Here is a 16829-nt window from a genome sequence, read left to right as displayed (position 1 = left end):
AAGTTTAAATCGAAGGGGTGTCAACATAACTATGTGTGTGGCAAACTCTAGTGAGGGTCTTCTTACCCACATTTCCACAATTTGTAAAGAACAAAATACAATAAACTAAAGCCATTTGTTGCAGTTCTGTTTTGACTGTCTTTACATAGGGCATTCTGCAAATGAAACAAACAATTCATTTTTGGGGGCAGTGACAGTGTTACTGTTTTGTGAAAGTGATTTCTGGGTGCAGACTTGAAAAAAAATCTTATTAAGCAATTATTAGTTCAAACAACAAGAAAAAAAGTGTATATATATATATATATATATATATATATATATATATATATATACATATATATATATATATATATATATATATATATATATATATTCTCTTGTACACCCTAGCTAATACAATAGCTCACACACCATAACAAATAAAAACAATAGACACTTTATTTCACAAGTTATTGGTTTTCTTGTTCAAAACACACAAGACAAAAACGTGTTCACTAGAAATGATTGATAGGCTGTAACCTTAAAAGTACAGCATATCAAGCATCTCATTCTGACCCCTATCTTTTTACAGTCTTATACAAATAATATTGTCTCATTAATTGGACACAGAATATACTATTTTCATGTTTACTCAACCAAAAACTCTCTCAGTGAAGAGTATTAGAATCTAAAGAGGAAGTAAGAAGGTGAAAAAACTTCATAGCTACACATCAAACTTATGAGAAGAGTCAAGAGTGAAGTTGAAATTACTACTGCAACTTTGTGAACTGACAAAATGGACAAAAAATAAATCTCTGCGGTCTCAGGCAAAACTGTCATAGTTTAAGGACACCACAATGACTTAAAAATAAGATACAGTAAAAAATAGCATACAGTAACATAAGGCACAAGTCCAATCTACAGTTTGCATGGCATCCGGTCAATAAAAGGAATGATGGCAGTACATTCAAAGCTTTGGCAATTAATGTAAAACAAACCATGACCACATTTAACTGTAAAATGGCTTTGGGAGAGAGAAAGTAGAAATCAAGCATGACATCATACAAATCTGATGACAAAAACCCAGTACATAACCCACCCCAGGTTCAAACTCAACCCCACCTACTGACGACTATATTACAATTAAACTGGGTGCTTAAACAAAAGGCAAACAGCATGCTTGTTTTGCTTTACTTATTAAAATGACTAAACATCAGCATAACAAACAGCAATGTCATTTTCAATGAAAGCATCTTTTAAGCACATTAACAGTATAAAAAGAAAACAAGTTAAACAGAGGTGTTTAACTGATTAAAAAAAATGGATTTTCAGGAATTTTGTATTGGTTGAACCCAGATTAACAGCCCCAATGTGTGGTACCAGTCACCTTGCCAAATGATGTATTTGAATTAGCTTAACTTGCTGACAAGTCACTAGGGCTACAACTATCAATTATCTATTTGTTTTCTTAGCGATTGTTTCATCAATTACTTTTTCGATTAATCTAGAAACATTGTATACATCAATGAATCGACATGAAAAAAACACTAATTCTAAAATGATCCATTCTGTAGATATACAGATATACAGTATATCAAAAGTACTCAAGCCTAGAAAAATAATAATAATAATAATAATAATGGACTGTCCCCCTTGCACGTGAAGGTGATGTGACAACTGAAACGTTTTATTTATCCTAACTAAACAATGATTGTGTTCATATGATAAGCTTACCTTGCATATCACACACACATCATATGCACTCATGTAACTTTAACCAACAAAAATAAAAGAAAGAAAAAAACAACTTCCAAAACCTTTTTTTGTTCAAAATCGATTTCAATTATCTTCTTCAGAACTTTCTACTTCTTCGTGTGGCACAGTTTCCAGTTCCACCTCCTCATCTACTACTTCTTCGTGTACCTCGACCTGCTCAGCAGTCTCAGGCTCCATTTCATCTGCAACTATACTTTTCTTAGGACGCCCCCGCTTTCTTGGGGGCCCAACATCGGTGGTGGTTTGTTTTAGGTGAGCACCCCGTTTTGGTTTTGAATCCACCTTGAGAGGGCGCCCTCTGCCTCGTTGCGGGGATTCGGTGGAGCCCTCCGGAGGATCAACACGGGGGTATTTGCGTGGTCTTCCAAGTGGCTTCCACACTTTTGGTTTCTTCAGCTCCTCAGCTGAAGGCAAAGGATGCTTCCTTGGCCTTCCCCTTTTTTTAAGTGACCCTTTTGAGCCTTTGGGCCTACCTCTGCCTCTGTTAGGTGTCTGAGAAGCTCTTCCTGACGTGCTCTTCCGCATGCTCACTTTGTTGGGAGAGCCCTTTGGCCGACCCCTCTTCCTAGGTGTGCTAGTTCCATTCTCCAGCTCCTTGGGCTTACTCGGCCTACCCCTGCCCCTTTTTGGTGTATCAGAAACTTCTTGACTGGCAGCTGCTTTCCTAGGTGTTCTTTTGTTGGGGGAGCCTTTGGGTCGACCTCTCTTCCTAGGAGGCCCAGCTTCTGACTCCTCTTGACTATGGGCCCGTTTTTCTGATCCTGGTCCTTTTGGACGCCCGCGTCCCCTCCGAGGTGTTAGAGGGTCTTCAACAGGTTTGGGGTTTTTGTTTTTTCTTGGCCTCCCTCTTCTCTTCAGGGGTACTTGGGCTCCACCATTGGACATCTCCACCGCTGACTCCCCCTCACTGCTTCCAGCATCTACTTGTCCTTCCTCTGCCATTGTTATTTCCTCTTCTACACTGTCACCTTCACACAGGCACAGTTTGGCGTCGAAATGTTATGGTTGCACCTGTAAAACCATAGATTGACACAACATGCTAAATGCCTAAAATCATGAACGCTGCATCCGATCTTGAATTGCACATCGAAGAGCCTCCACACAACATAAAAGCCTAAATCAATTTCACTAACACCCATATAGGGTGACGCAAATGGGCTGTTCCCCAGCAAATTAGGCACAAATGGTCTTGTGAGTCATGTGATTGACTGTACTACATACAGTTTGCCTGTAATTGCCATCACAAATTTGTGAAACAGGCCTATTTCTTACAAAAAAAGCCATATCGTGAAATCAACATCCAACAATCATACTCAAATTGGAATTGCATGTTGAGGGGCATCTATAGACAGCACCTCTAAAACCACTTTTGCCAATAGGAGGTGCCACAAAACTCACAGCTGCAATGTCAAACAAACTATTTTGACAACACGTAGGCAACACGAACACGGCCTGGCGAAGATATAATGCATGCCGTTGTGTCACGAGTACATCCACATACGTGAATATAATGAGCTAAATGAGGCAATAAAGTAATGTTATTATTCGAAACAAGGTCACTTTTATATACAGTCAGTCAATAAGAGCATCAACCTGTATGAATGAGGCACCATTAAATAAAGTTTGATATGAAATATTTTCTCATCCTTAATTCTGATATGTAAAGGACCACAGCTTGCTAGTTTGCCAAGTTAGTTGATTAGAACCATGTGGAAAAGTAGGAATATCAATAGTTGTGTGGTGGAAAGTAATTAAGTACATTTACTCAAGTACTGTACTTGAGTACAATTTTAAGGATTTTTTACTTTACTTGAGTATTTCCAATTGTCTGTACTTTTACTCCACTACAAATATTATATTTTTACACCACTACAATTATTTGAAAACTCTAGTTACTAGTAGATTTTTATTATTATTTCAAATGGCTGGGGTTACTGATTAATTTCGATTAATGAATTAAAAAAAAAATTGCTGCACTTTATGGTAAAACTTGCACTGATCTATTGGTCTGTTTAGCATCACCTTGATAAAAAAAACACTATATTCTGTTGCGTAAACTTATGTATTCACCCATTGATTCACACATATATCAAAATCTGTGAAGAAATGACTTCTCAGGTGAAATATTGATGCATGCGATTAATTTCAATTAATTAATTACAAAGCCTCTAATTAATTAGATTGTTTCTTTTAATCGAGTCCCAGCCCTACACTTCAGCCCTATACATTTCGGCCACTTGAAAATAGCCCATCTACAAGCTCACAGTGTAAAATGTCAATTGATTTTTATACATTTGAAAACTTGGAATGGGACATACTGCACAAAATGAGTACTTTTACTTTTGGTACTTTAAGTACATTTTGATGCCAATACCTTTTTACTTTCACTCAAGTACATTTTGAATTCCGGACTTTTACTTGTAATACAGTATTTCTACATTGCAGTATTGATACTTTAGTAAAACATTTGAGTACCTTTTCCACCACTGTATAAAAACAAAAATATCAAAAATGTGCAATAATGTCAAGACTATTTAGGGTGGGCCTGACCGAGAGCCCAGAATGTTGGAGATGTCAGGATAGAGATGGAACCTTAATGCATATACTATGGAGCTGTCCAAAAATACAGGACTATTGGGCTGCTATTGAAGCTAGAGAGGATGACGGGGCTGATTATCCCCTTCTCTCCCAGGCTCTTTGTTCTGGGTGACCCCTCTATTTTACGAACTGTATCTCCCCCCTTAGCTGAGTGGGTTCAAACTGCCCTTATGTTAGGCAGGAGATTGGTAGTCAGGGCATGGAAGGACCCATCTGCACCGGCTCCTTCTCTGTGGTCTACTTCCTTGGGTCAACTGGCCGCATATGAAAGATTGTCTTATAGATTGCTCAACAGGATGGATAAATATGATTTAAAATGGGGATATTATCATTTACACGCTTCAGGTCTTGGGTGACGTTTCCGGCTCGCTATGTGAGCTTCAACAACCTTTTAGGGACTTGGGTTAGTTTTGTCTGGGGTAGGACTGGGGTTGACTGTTGGCAGTAGGCCTCTGTGCACTGTATTTTTATTTTTATTGTTGTTGTTTCCTTTGTTGTTGTCTTTGTATTTTCTTTTTTCTTTTTTTGTCTTGTATTTTGTCTGTTTTGTCCATTCATATGTTGTGTATGGTATGTCTTGTCTTGTTATAATCGTCAGTAATGTAGTTATTGGTTTAAGAATGTCCTTGTAATGTCTATTGTATGTCTTGTCAAAAAAAATGTTTGCATCATCTGTTGAAAGAAATGTATCTGTTTGTTTGTCCACAAAAGAAAATAAAGTACAAATCATAAAAAAAAAAAAGTGCAATCATTTCACATGGTAGGGTATCGTAACTATATCGTGCATGCAACACCGTTTCGATAATTCAATTAAAAAGGAATTTTAAATCCATCCAGCCAGTGTCCTGACAAGAGGGCCTATGCATACGTCGTTTGCTAAAATCAGTGGTGGAATAAGTACTCACATTTCTTACTAAAGTAAAAGTACTTAATAATCCAAATCTGCAAAGTAACTAGTAACTTACAACTATCAAATAATCGTAGTAGAGTAAAAAGCACACTATTTGCCTCTGAAATGTGGTGGAGTTTAGTTAAGTATAAAGTATAACAAAAATGGAAGTACTCCAGTAAAGTAAAAATACCTCAAAATGTTACTTAAGTACAGTACTTGAGTAAATGTACTTAATTACTTTACACCACTGGCTAAAATAGGCTGATTGTTGCATGATGCGAAGGCAACGACCGCCTCTTTTAACAGTCGTAATTAATCTATGTGGACATTTTAACGTGCAGTGACAAACAGCATGGTTTATATTGATATTACATATTATATTATTAGATATATTATGACATATTATATATGAATACAGTCGTAATTAATCTATGCAGACATTTTAACGTGCAGTGACAAACAGCATGGTTTATATATGGCGGTCCAGGTCATAGATACCATCGGGCGGGAATGGAACGAACAAAGAGAATTAAAATACAACATATGGTACATCTCACCTTTAAAACCCCCCTGTAACCCGTTAGCTTGTTTTTTTTAGATTATATCGTTTTACTCCACCGTGCAATATCACGAAGCAAAGTCGATGTTTACGAGGATGTTATTGTTGTAATCAGTTCGCTTCTCCTCAGGCGTCCATGCTGTTTCCAAAGCTCAGAAAGGAAAACTGTCAATGTTGCCAGGTTTAGTGAGAGAAATAAGAAACCAGGTCTATGAATTCAGGCCCAAAAGAAGCGAGCCCTTCGCCCTTTAAACAAAATACATTAGCTAGCCAATCTACAAGCTCACAACACATCGCGATGCGTCACGTTGTGAGCTTGTATATCTATTTTTTTTTTTTAATCTTGAGGGAAAAAGTGCAAAATGTGGAATATTTTTGAAACATGATTCTAACAACACAATCCACAAATCTGTTATGAGTGTCCCTGGAACAAAATATTTCCAGATGGGGGGTCCGCAGACATATACATATTCATTTGGGGGTCCTTCACATGAAAAATGTTTGAGAACCACTGGTTTCAACCACAATAAAAAAAAAGGAAACCTTGGAAACAAGACCAAAAAAATAAGCAACTACCAATACAAGCAACTTCGGTTCAGTTCAGTTCTTTTTATTTTCGGATAAACTTCACAGAAAAATAAGTCGCTTATAATAAGCAGACATGGCAACAATTAACCCCCCCCCCCCCTCTTGCAGACAAGGCGAGTTGAGCGCTTTGCTGCCTCTCTTGGCTGGCATGAGCATTACACCATAATTGATCACATTCAGTTATAGTCTGCTAAAAGCTCAGTTTCACCAAATTCCCTCTCTTCCTTTATAGTTCCCTGTAAAGGTTTTAACATCTACACAGTATACCCCCCTATTTTTTAATTTATTTTCAAACCTTTATTTATGAAGGTAAAATCCTGTTTAGAGACCAAATCTATTTTTCAAAAACATTCTTAAAAACAAAACAGGACGTTAAAAAAATGTACAGGGTAAAAGTCACATGGCAACAGTAATAATAGCACCTGTAGATGACTCAAAACACTCCCCTCGTAATTATAAAATATATCTACTTATTCTCTGCATTCTGGGAGGACGTTGGTTCCTCCTCATGTTTTGTATTGAATTAGTGTGCTTAAGTGTAGTTTTCCTGCAGCGGAGGTGGGGACACATTGGAAACACCCAAATACTACAGTGGTCAACAACATTTTTCAGGCCAAAGACCCCTTAGCTGAGAGAGAGATGAAGCAGGGAGCGCTACTACATATTGTATAAAATTGTGTTGCAGCTTAACCCTGTAGTAACTCTGAGGAGTCGAGGACCCCTGGTTGAGGACCAGGGGCCAGTTGCACCACCTCACACTAAGTTCAAACTTAGCCTAGTTATAGCTTAAATGGCTTTAGATCTACAAGCTCATAGCGCGGCACTATGAGCTTGTAGATCTGCTATTTTTTAATAGCCAAAGAAATCTAAAATGACAGAGACACTTTCCCAGATTGAATGTGTTTAAGCGATAACTAGGCTAAGTTTGAACTTAGTGTGAGGTGGTGCAACTGGCCCCTGTGCCCTATTGTAAGAAAGTATCAGTAATAAAGTTTACAAGAATATTGAAATGGCCGGAAGGACGAATTACATAAGAGTAACAAACCATTAAAAATAAGCAAACTTTAAATTCATACCCCCCGATAATTAAAAACATATCACACCACCATAGAAATTACACAAAAAAAAGAAAATGCTTTATTTCAGGACCATAACGTCTTATTCAAACCATACAAAACCAAAATATGTTCACTAAAAACAGCATGATTTGGAGCATTAAGTTGCATAACTACTGTCTGCAACTTTATTGTGAACATCTGACAAACGGTACATCTGGTGGGGGACATCTCTGGGGCATCAGGTGCAAGTTTAAAGAATACACAACGAATGACCGAATACAAATTAATTTCACATAACGCAATTTCACATGGCAACTGTTCAAATGGGGAATAATGGGAGTACATTCAAACCTTTGGCAATTAACACAAAACAAACCATGAAGACATATTTAACTGTAAAATGGCTTTGGGAGAGAGAAGGTAAAAACTACGGCCCAACCGATGCCAGATTTCTGGGTCCGATGCCGATCCCAATATTGGAGTCCTAGATCACCCATTACCGACATGTTGTAAAAAAAAAAAAAGGAAACTTCTAATGGACATTATATTCGCTCAAGTAAAAAAAAGAAAACGGGAAAAAGCAAGCATGACATCATACAAATCTGATGACAAAAAACAAGTGTATTTAAGTCATAAACCACCCCAGGCTCAATCTCACATAAATACATTGGTTTAATCATGTCTATAGTTCATTCGTTTCAGCTCAACATTTCCCATTAAAAAGAAAACCCATTCCTCTAACAATGAATGACATGACTGAAAACTTTCAAGCAATACTGTGTACCAATGCATGCTCATTTTACTTTTTAAATGATTTCACATCAGCATAGTCAGATGAACTAGCCTACAAGCATAAAAACAGCAATGCAATACACCTAACCTACCCCACAGACAAAACAGGATAGTAATCTATGTTGAAAAGCTACCAGATGTTTTTTGTCCTTTGTCCATGCAGTTAAAATAATTTTCACTACTCCAACAGATGTTTTATTGGTCGAACCCAGATTAAAAAGGCCCAGTGTGGTACCAGTCACCTAGCCAAATTAACTACTTTGAATTCATAGCTTAATCTGCCGACAAGTCACTTCATTAAGTGGGACAATGTATACTTCTTCTCCTGATCAATAACCGTCTTCAGTACATCCTCTATCCTCTTGGGATACAATTTCCCCATCCTTCTCCACAATTTCCCCATCCTTCGCCACAATTTCCCCATCCTTCTCCACAATTTCCCCATCCTTCTCCACAATTTCCCCATCCTTCGCCACAATTTCCCCATCCTTCTCCACAATTTCTCCATCCTTCTCCACAATTTCCCCATCCTTCTCCACAATTTCCCCATCCTTCTCCACAATTTCCCCATCCTTCTCCACCTCCTCATCAACAGCAGAGGAGTGCTTTTCTCCTGCACTCTCAGGCTGCAGCTCATCTGAAATTGTACTTTTTTTAACACCTGGGGGTCGTCCTCTCTTTCTTGGGGGCCCAACATCGGAGGTGCCCGGTGGGGATGAAGCAGCTGGTGGTATGACTTTTCTCACCTTTGGAGGGCGGCCTCTGCTTCGCCGTGGGGTTTGGGTGGTACTCTCTGGAGGATCAGTATATTCTCCATCCTCTTGGGATACAATTTCCCCATCCTTCTCCACCTTCTCATCAACAGCAGAGGAGAGCTTTTCTCCTGCACTCTCAGGCTGCAGCTCATCTGCAATTGTACTTTTTTTAACACCTGGGGGTCGTCCTCTCTTTCTTGGGGACCCAACATCGGCGGTGCCCGGTGGGGATGAAGCAGCTGGTGGTATGTTTTTTCTCACCTTTGGAGAGCGGCCTATGCTTCGCCGTGGGGTTTGGGTGGTACTCTCTGGAGGATCAACACGAGGGTATTTGCGTGGCCTTCCAAGTGGCTTCCACTCTTTTGGTTTCACAGGGTGCTTCCTTGGTATTCCCTTTTTCTTAGTTGTCTGGGAACTACGTTGCAACTTGCGTATGTACGGCCTGTTCGGCCTATACTCTTTGTCTGACTCATCATCGTCACATACCTTATATGAACCTTTGGGTCTACCTCTCTTAGCACCTTTCGACTTGAGTTTGTTTGGACTATACTCTTCGTCTGACTCATCATCCTCACCTATTCCTTCCTCCTCACTGCTCTCGCTAAAGGACTCAACCAACAATCCCTGGTTGGCAGAGCCCTTTGGCCGACCCTTCTTACTAGGTACCTTAGAACGGTTATCCTCCTCCCCAGCTTCCGGCTTATTTGACACATCATCTTCAGATTCAGCTTCAGCGGCAGCAGCTTTCCTAAGTGCCAGTTTGCCTCTTGACCCCTTGGGTCGACCTAACTTCTTTTCCCTCCATTTCCTAGATCCTGGTTCTTTTGCTCTCCCACGCCCCCTTCGAGGTGTTAGAGGGTCTTCTATAGCTTTGAGTTTTTTGGGCCTCCCTCTCCCTCTTCTTTTCTCCAGGACTACTGTGGCTCCATCATTGGAAATATGTGAACCCAACTCTGATAGATTCACATGTGTAACACACACCTGTAGTTGTTTGGACATTTTTGGATTTGCCCTTCCTGTTTTAGGTGGAAAAGGACTGCTGTTGGACATGTCCACCCCTGACTCCCCCTCACTGCTTCCAGCGTCTTGTCCTTCCTCTGCCATTGATATTTCATCTTCCATAATTTACTCTTCACCCAGGCACACTTTGGCTTTGAAATGTTGTTAGGGTTGCACCTGTAAAATCATAAAGATTGGCAAGATTAGTTACATTACCTCAATCAAGTGAGGGATCAATTTTCATCTCGATAGTTTTGTATTTATTTTTGTATATACACAAACTGACAGTCGAAAGACATACACAAAAAAAAGAACTATTTAAGTTAAAGAACTAAGTTAACTTGGGGTTCAACTTTAAAGATGCTACACGACTAAATAGACATTTACCTTTTTGGTTATTATAGTCTGAGGGAAACAAAGAACTTGTCTGTGTGAGGACATTAAACATTTATTTTTGTGCAGATGTTTTCTCAAAATAACAAATAGCCTAAAAAATGTCCACTGTGTCTTTAGCAAAACATAATATGTTTTGGTAGATCTATTATTCCAAATGTATCATGTTAAATGAATGTACATGTTAAAGTGTAAAATAATAATACTTTTTAACATGCATATTATGCAATTAAAATGACATAAAATTCATACCATTTTAAGTTGTTTTGTATAAATAACTACATTTCACATTTTTGCCAACCTGTAAAGCATGCGATGCGTAAAGCATAGAACAACGGAGGGCTCTGTCTAGTTTCTGAAACACAGGAAGTGTAGCGTGTAGCCAACTTAGCCAATTTTAAACATGCTCAAAACTATTAATAGGTGCATGCGAATGCATTGGATTTTTCTAGATGCATTGTTTGCGTAAATACAAATCTTAACATCATTACACGCCGTGGCTGCTATATAAATAGTATAAATATATCCGTGCAGCAATGAATGGCTTATACTGTGCTCGACGTAATAGTACTGTACTGTCTACCCCAAAACCGGGCAGTAGTGAAGCAGTGAAAACGAGTTTAATGTTAATTTAACAAAGGGTGTAAAATTATCTTTAATATAATGTGTATGAAGTCATCCTAACCCACCTTCTGTATTCTTTTGTTGTGATCCGCCAATTTTCCTCCTGTTTAAATTTAAATCGGCAACCGTTTACTGATTTCCGGGTGGCCGTTACATTTATGAAAACCAGACGGAAACTGAGGCAGGTTTTCGGTTCCACTTCCACCCCTTCTTCTTCTTTTTGTTTTACGGCGGTTGGCACCCAGTTTTTGGCGCATTACCGCCACCTTCTGACCCATATTATGGATCAGACAAAATTCTTTAAATACTACTGTATCTAATTCCCTCTCCCAACCCATTCACACACACACACACACACACACACACACACACACACACACACACACACACACACACACACACACACACACACACACACACACACACACACACACACACACACACACACACACACACACACACACACACACACCCACACACACACACACACACACACACACACACACACACACACACACACACACACACACACACACACACACACACACACACACATACATACATACATACATACTGTACATACATACATACATACACACACACACACACACACACACACACACACACACACACACACACACACACACACACACACACACACACACACACACACACACACACACACACACACACACACACACACACACACACACACACACACACACACACATTGTGAATGTATTGCGAATTTGTACTTCCATGTACTGTTATGTACTGTCATGTACTGTTCTCATGTCTTACTAAATAAAGTACATCAATCAATCAAACACACACACACACACACACACACACACACACACACACACACACACACACACACACACACACACACACACACACACACACACACACACACACACACACACACACACACACACACACACACACACACACACACACACACACACACTCACTCACTTACACACTTAACTACTCTATATCCATATATCCTATCATACACTCCTGTTTCCCTTAAGAACTCTAATAATACTCTAATATGTTTCCTTCCTTCCATTCTTAATAGACCCTTTAGGGTAAATTCCTGCACCCCTAAATGCCTCATATGATTCCTCATCGTCTCCCTCTCTGTCCCATACCCTCTACAATTCATAAGAACATGCGCCACTGATTCCTCTTCCAACCCTCACATAACCCAGACTGATGTTTTCCTATCATTTTTAATTACCCATTCAGTGCACTGTGCCCTAACCTTATAGTCTTACCAATACTATCTCCTCTCTTCCCTGTCCACTACTACCACCCTTTTAACTTTGACACGCTTTTGAACATTATAAAGGTGTCTCCCTTTCACCTCGCTTTCACCCATTTTCCTTGCCACATTCTATTAACTTTCTCCCATGATACTACACTCTTAACCTCCGTTTTACTAATACTAACCTTCATCTCTACTGTCCCTTTCTCTAATTCCTTCTTAGCCAACCCATCCGCTATCTCATTCCCCTTCACCCCTACATGTGCTGCCTGGAACCCACACAAATTTTACCTGAGCTCCCTGCTCTACTATTCTTGTGACTGACTGAAGGACTTCATATAACAAACCTTGACGGCTGCTCGAGTAAAATGACCTCAAACTAGCTAGAACTGATACTGAATCTGTACATATAAGTACTTTATTCAATCTAACTGTTTCCACCCACCTTAGTGCAACCAACACCCCCAACATCTCCACTGTATACACCCCTAGACTGTCAGATGTCCTTCTATTAATCCCAACTCCCTTTGATAGTACTGCCACCCCAAACCCTGTCACTCCTGTCTCAGGTTGCTTTGCTCCATCTGTATACACTTGTACAAACTCATTGCACTCATTTAACAAATGTTGGTTAAATACATTTACCAGGTCTACCTGTATTCTCTCTCTCCTCTTTATTTCCTTCAAATGCCAATCTACCTCTGGCCACACATTCTCCATGGCGGCATCACCGGATAATATACTGCTGTTGGACTTAACTTCATACCATCCACCTCAAATTCCTTTGCTATGTTATTCCCCACCCGACCAAAGCTATCCCTCTTACACTTCCCATAATTCCAGCATTCCTGTAATACTTCTTTAGTGGGGTGAGAATCCCTGTGTCCCTGTAAATTTGCCCAATAGTTAGTCATCAACTGTTTCCTTCTCAGTTCCAATGGCATTTCCCCCATTTCTACCTGTAATGCAGACACTGGTGATGATTTAAAAGCCCCACTGGCTGCATACCCTTAATGTCCGTGCCTGAATCACATCCAGCTTCTTTAAAAGAGATATAGCCACTGCCCCATATACTGCCATAATCTATTACAGATCCTAATCAAAGCTACATATAATGTCTTGATGAGCAACTAGCTCCCCATTCCCTAACAGTCAAGCATCTCATCACATATTTATCTGACAAATCAGACCCAATCCTTACCTGTATTTTCCTATCAAACAAAAAAATCTTTATCCAATTAAAAACCCTACCACCAACCCCCATCTTGTACAACTTAATTAACAATCCTTCCTTCCACATCATATTTCATTTTTCAATATCAAAGAACACTACTGACTCTCTGAATTGCCTGTGCTTTTCTTATCTCAGTTTCTAGCCTTACCACTGCATCCATGGTGTTTCTTCCCTTCCTGAAACCCCTTTGGCAGCTTGCCGACATGCCTCTCTTCTCCAACTGTTATGTTAACCTTTCTGTCACCATCCTCTCCATAATTTTGCATAAATTCAAAGTTAGCGCTATTGGCCTATAGCTAGAAGGTTTACATGGGTCTTTACCTGGCTTCCTAATCGGGATCACCACTGCTTCCTTCCATACACTTGGCTACCTTCCCTCCCCCCACACACTATTGTACAATTCTAACAATTTAAATCCACTTCCACCCCTGCACCTAACGCCGTTAAAATAGTGTTGGTTGATTGATTGATTGATTGATTGATTGATTGATTGATTGATTGATTGATTGATTGATTGATTGATTGATTGATTGATTGAATACTTTATTAATAGTTTGCAAAATAGGTACAGTGGTATGAGTTTATACAAAAGGTGCTAAAAGGATAACACAAAAAGGGCTTAATTATTTCTATTGTGGTCCTGTGTATTCAATTCATTGAGACATTTAAAGACAAACATTAGCCTAATATGCAATAATATGCAAAACATCATCTATAGACTAGTAGTTATAAAAAATAAAGAATTGATATGAAGTGAAAAAGTGATATTTTATGGTTAAAACAAAACTTTTGTTTTGTTAAAAGGTTAAAGCTCTATATTGTGATAGTAATCATTGCTATAGAATATTTTGAAGACCAGGTAGGCCAATTGCAAGTTGCTGTAATCCCTCTCTAGCATAATGAGCAGGGGTTAGATGAGTTCTAGGTGTGAGGCCAAGCAGTAGCGTGACCAGTTTGTTTTGAGATATGTGAACCTTTGTGGTGCTATGGTACCATGAGGTGCAAGCATAGTCAAAGTGACATTGGGTGAGCTCCAGCTAGTGTCCTCAATGTATTCCTACTGACCAACAAGGAGATCCTGCTAAAAAATGTTCTTAGGTTGACTTTTTTGATTACTTTAGTTGCCATTTTTTTACTGGAAATATTCTCGTCTAAAATACAACCCAGGAAGGTAATTTCTTCTTTCGTTGTGATAACATTGTCACCGACTTTGACTGTGAAGTCTTTGGCCTTGCAGAGGTTTATTTTGGACCCAAAGAGAATGGATTCAGTTTTTCCCAGGTGTAATGATAGTTTGTTATCAGTGAGCCAGGTTGAGATTTTACCGAGTTCAGAGGTAAGGGCCTTTTCAATCTGCAATTTGTCCTTGCCTTGACTTAACAAAAATACATTGATTCAAGTATTTAGACATTTGATCAGACACTCCCCCTCAACTTCAAACTCATAGCACTGGTACACATGGGTTACATGGAGTAATTGGGGTACCTGGGGTGCTCTGGGTCTCCCCATAGGATCCAACATTAACAGACCTCCTCCAGGTCATTAAGGGGCTGTTCCACTAATCTTCTCTGAGGGACACCTGCTACACCTGCTGGCCAGAGTGGAGTCCCTCTGTTTTATGGAGGTTTTGCCAAGAAAGGGAAGAGGGGAAGAGCCCAGGACCTCCTGGACTCTGTCTCCCCATAGGATCCCCCAATATAACAGAAGTCTGTTCAGTACCACAGGTACCCCATGTACCCCCAGGTACCCCCACCTGGGATTGGAAGCTCAAAACACGTCAATAGCAACAGCAGAATAAGCTCTTTGGCATTGGCAGAGAAGATCTGTCACATTATTTATGGGTAACCCACTACTCAGCTGCGCTGCTCATCCCACAAAAGCATGTTCCTTACAAATGGGGCACCATTTAAAATGGACATAATCAGGCCTTCCAATGGTATAAATGTTATTGGCAAGAAGCATTGTTACAATAGAGAAATAATCGACCAAACTCAAATTTCAGAACTTTTTGAGCTATGTTTATATATATATACAGTATAGGTGTCATATTAAAATTATTCACTGAGACAATCATTAAATCTTTCTTGTACATATGGCTACTGTAGATTTCAAAGGCAGCTGATGCCACTTTCCTGCCCTAAACTAATTTGTTTTGCAGTTGTGCAAGACTTGGTGGGGAACTAATTATAAAATCAATACAACTGTAATAAATACTATTTTAAGATATTGCTTATTTTGTTAAAAGTGACGTGAGATCAATTTCTTACTTCACAGAATAAATTGGATAAACGTATACAAATACTATAATTATAGGTAATTATAAATAATAGTTTTAGAAAAACTATTTGAAAATGATGCACTGTAATTTTATAATTGATACCCCTTGAATTGTATGTACAATAAACGTACTTGTTTTATAAAAATGATAATAACTAAACATTTAAATTGTGGGGAAAAATCTACATTCAGACACCCAGGAATCTTTCATCCTAGCTCTGGACTGCCCCCTTTTGGCGTGATGCTTTGACTGTATTTAGCACAAGTCTAAAAGGACAGTTTATTATACATACTGTAGGCCTACTGCTGACATGTTCAAAAATAACAAGCATGTCACCACTCAGCCAAAGATTATTGGAAGCAATAGTATAAGTTGTGCTATCTTTATGCAGGTAGGCCTATCCACAGGGAAGCCTTGCCTAGCAGCTGGGTAAAATGTATAATTATGAAGTTCGCACCCCTTACTTTCCACAGATTTGCAAACATTTTGAACAATATCATGATGTTCGTAGGGACATAATTATAGTTGTCTAATATTATTGGGAGTCATTTCTGATTGACGTCCGAAATACTAGTGGGTGAAAAAACTGTTTCAGTTGTAGTTTAGAACCATCATAGAACCATCATCTTACATCCGTCCTGTCCCGTGTCTTTTCATGAAGGACAGATCCATTGGTTGTAGGCAAAGGATTGAACCAGAAAGGAGAGGACAAATCTGTCACTGGGAAATGGAATGGGGGCGGGGGGGGGGGGGGGGGGGGGGGGTATGAGGGAAGGCTAGAGTGATGAGGTCAGCCTGAATAACGCAAGAGTGAGTGCAAGGTGAGAAAGAAGCCGTGCAAACGTGCCTGTCTATTTGAAATAGTAAGGCAAGCAGGGAGAGAGAGGGGTAGAAAAAGATAGTGGGGTTGTCAGTTCAAAAGAGGATGAGAGGGAAACTGAGGGGAGAATGACAGATACGGCTGGCTGTAGGAACGGAAAGGAGTGCTTGAGAGACAAGCCTGGCCCCGGAGAGACTGTGCTGCTGAACCC

The 16829-nt window shown here is 39.4% G+C and overlaps 2 protein-coding genes across 3 annotated transcripts; both read right to left on the bottom strand.

The window, feature by feature from the left end:
- Positions 1-420: 420 nt before the first annotated feature.
- Positions 421-5958, bottom strand: LOC311061478 (uncharacterized protein). Its single transcript, XM_084080136.1, has 2 exons — positions 5803-5958; positions 421-2766 (listed from the first exon to the last, which is right to left on the bottom strand). The coding sequence occupies exon 2, from the start codon at positions 2695-2697 to the stop codon at positions 1819-1821; it is 879 nt and encodes a 292-aa protein (XP_083936262.1). The 5' UTR covers positions 2698-2766; positions 5803-5958; the 3' UTR covers positions 421-1818.
- A 1548-nt stretch (positions 5959-7506) lies between these two features.
- Positions 7507-11174, bottom strand: LOC311061281 (uncharacterized protein). Of its 2 annotated transcripts, XM_084079837.1 has the most exons (3): positions 11079-11174; positions 8836-10173; positions 7507-8646 (listed from the first exon to the last, which is right to left on the bottom strand). In XM_084079837.1, exons 2-3 carry the CDS (start codon positions 10117-10119, stop codon positions 8572-8574), a joined length of 1359 nt encoding a protein of 452 aa, XP_083935963.1. In that variant the 5' UTR covers positions 10120-10173; positions 11079-11174; the 3' UTR covers positions 7507-8571. The 2 variants fall into 2 exon arrangements, with proteins under 2 accessions (XP_083935963.1, XP_083935962.1); XM_084079836.1 differs by having other exon boundaries at positions 7507-10173.
- Between the last annotated feature and the right edge of the window lie 5655 nt (positions 11175-16829).

Source organism: Gymnoscopelus microlampas (assembly GCF_963454915.1).
Source record: "Gymnoscopelus microlampas genome assembly, chromosome: 15".
Classification (NCBI taxonomy): Eukaryota; Metazoa; Chordata; class Actinopteri; order Myctophiformes; family Myctophidae; genus Gymnoscopelus; species Gymnoscopelus microlampas.
This window is presented reverse-complemented; position numbering and strand designations above follow the sequence as displayed.

Bases quoted from the DNA above. Each gene is read 5' to 3' on its own strand.
- LOC311061478 (XM_084080136.1), bottom strand. From the start codon at position 2,697: ATGGCAGAGGAAGGACAAGTAGATGCTGGAAGCAGTGAGGGGGAGTCA.
- LOC311061281 (XM_084079836.1), bottom strand. From the start codon at position 10,119: ATGGAAGATGAAATATCAATGGCAGAGGAAGGACAAGACGCTGGAAGC.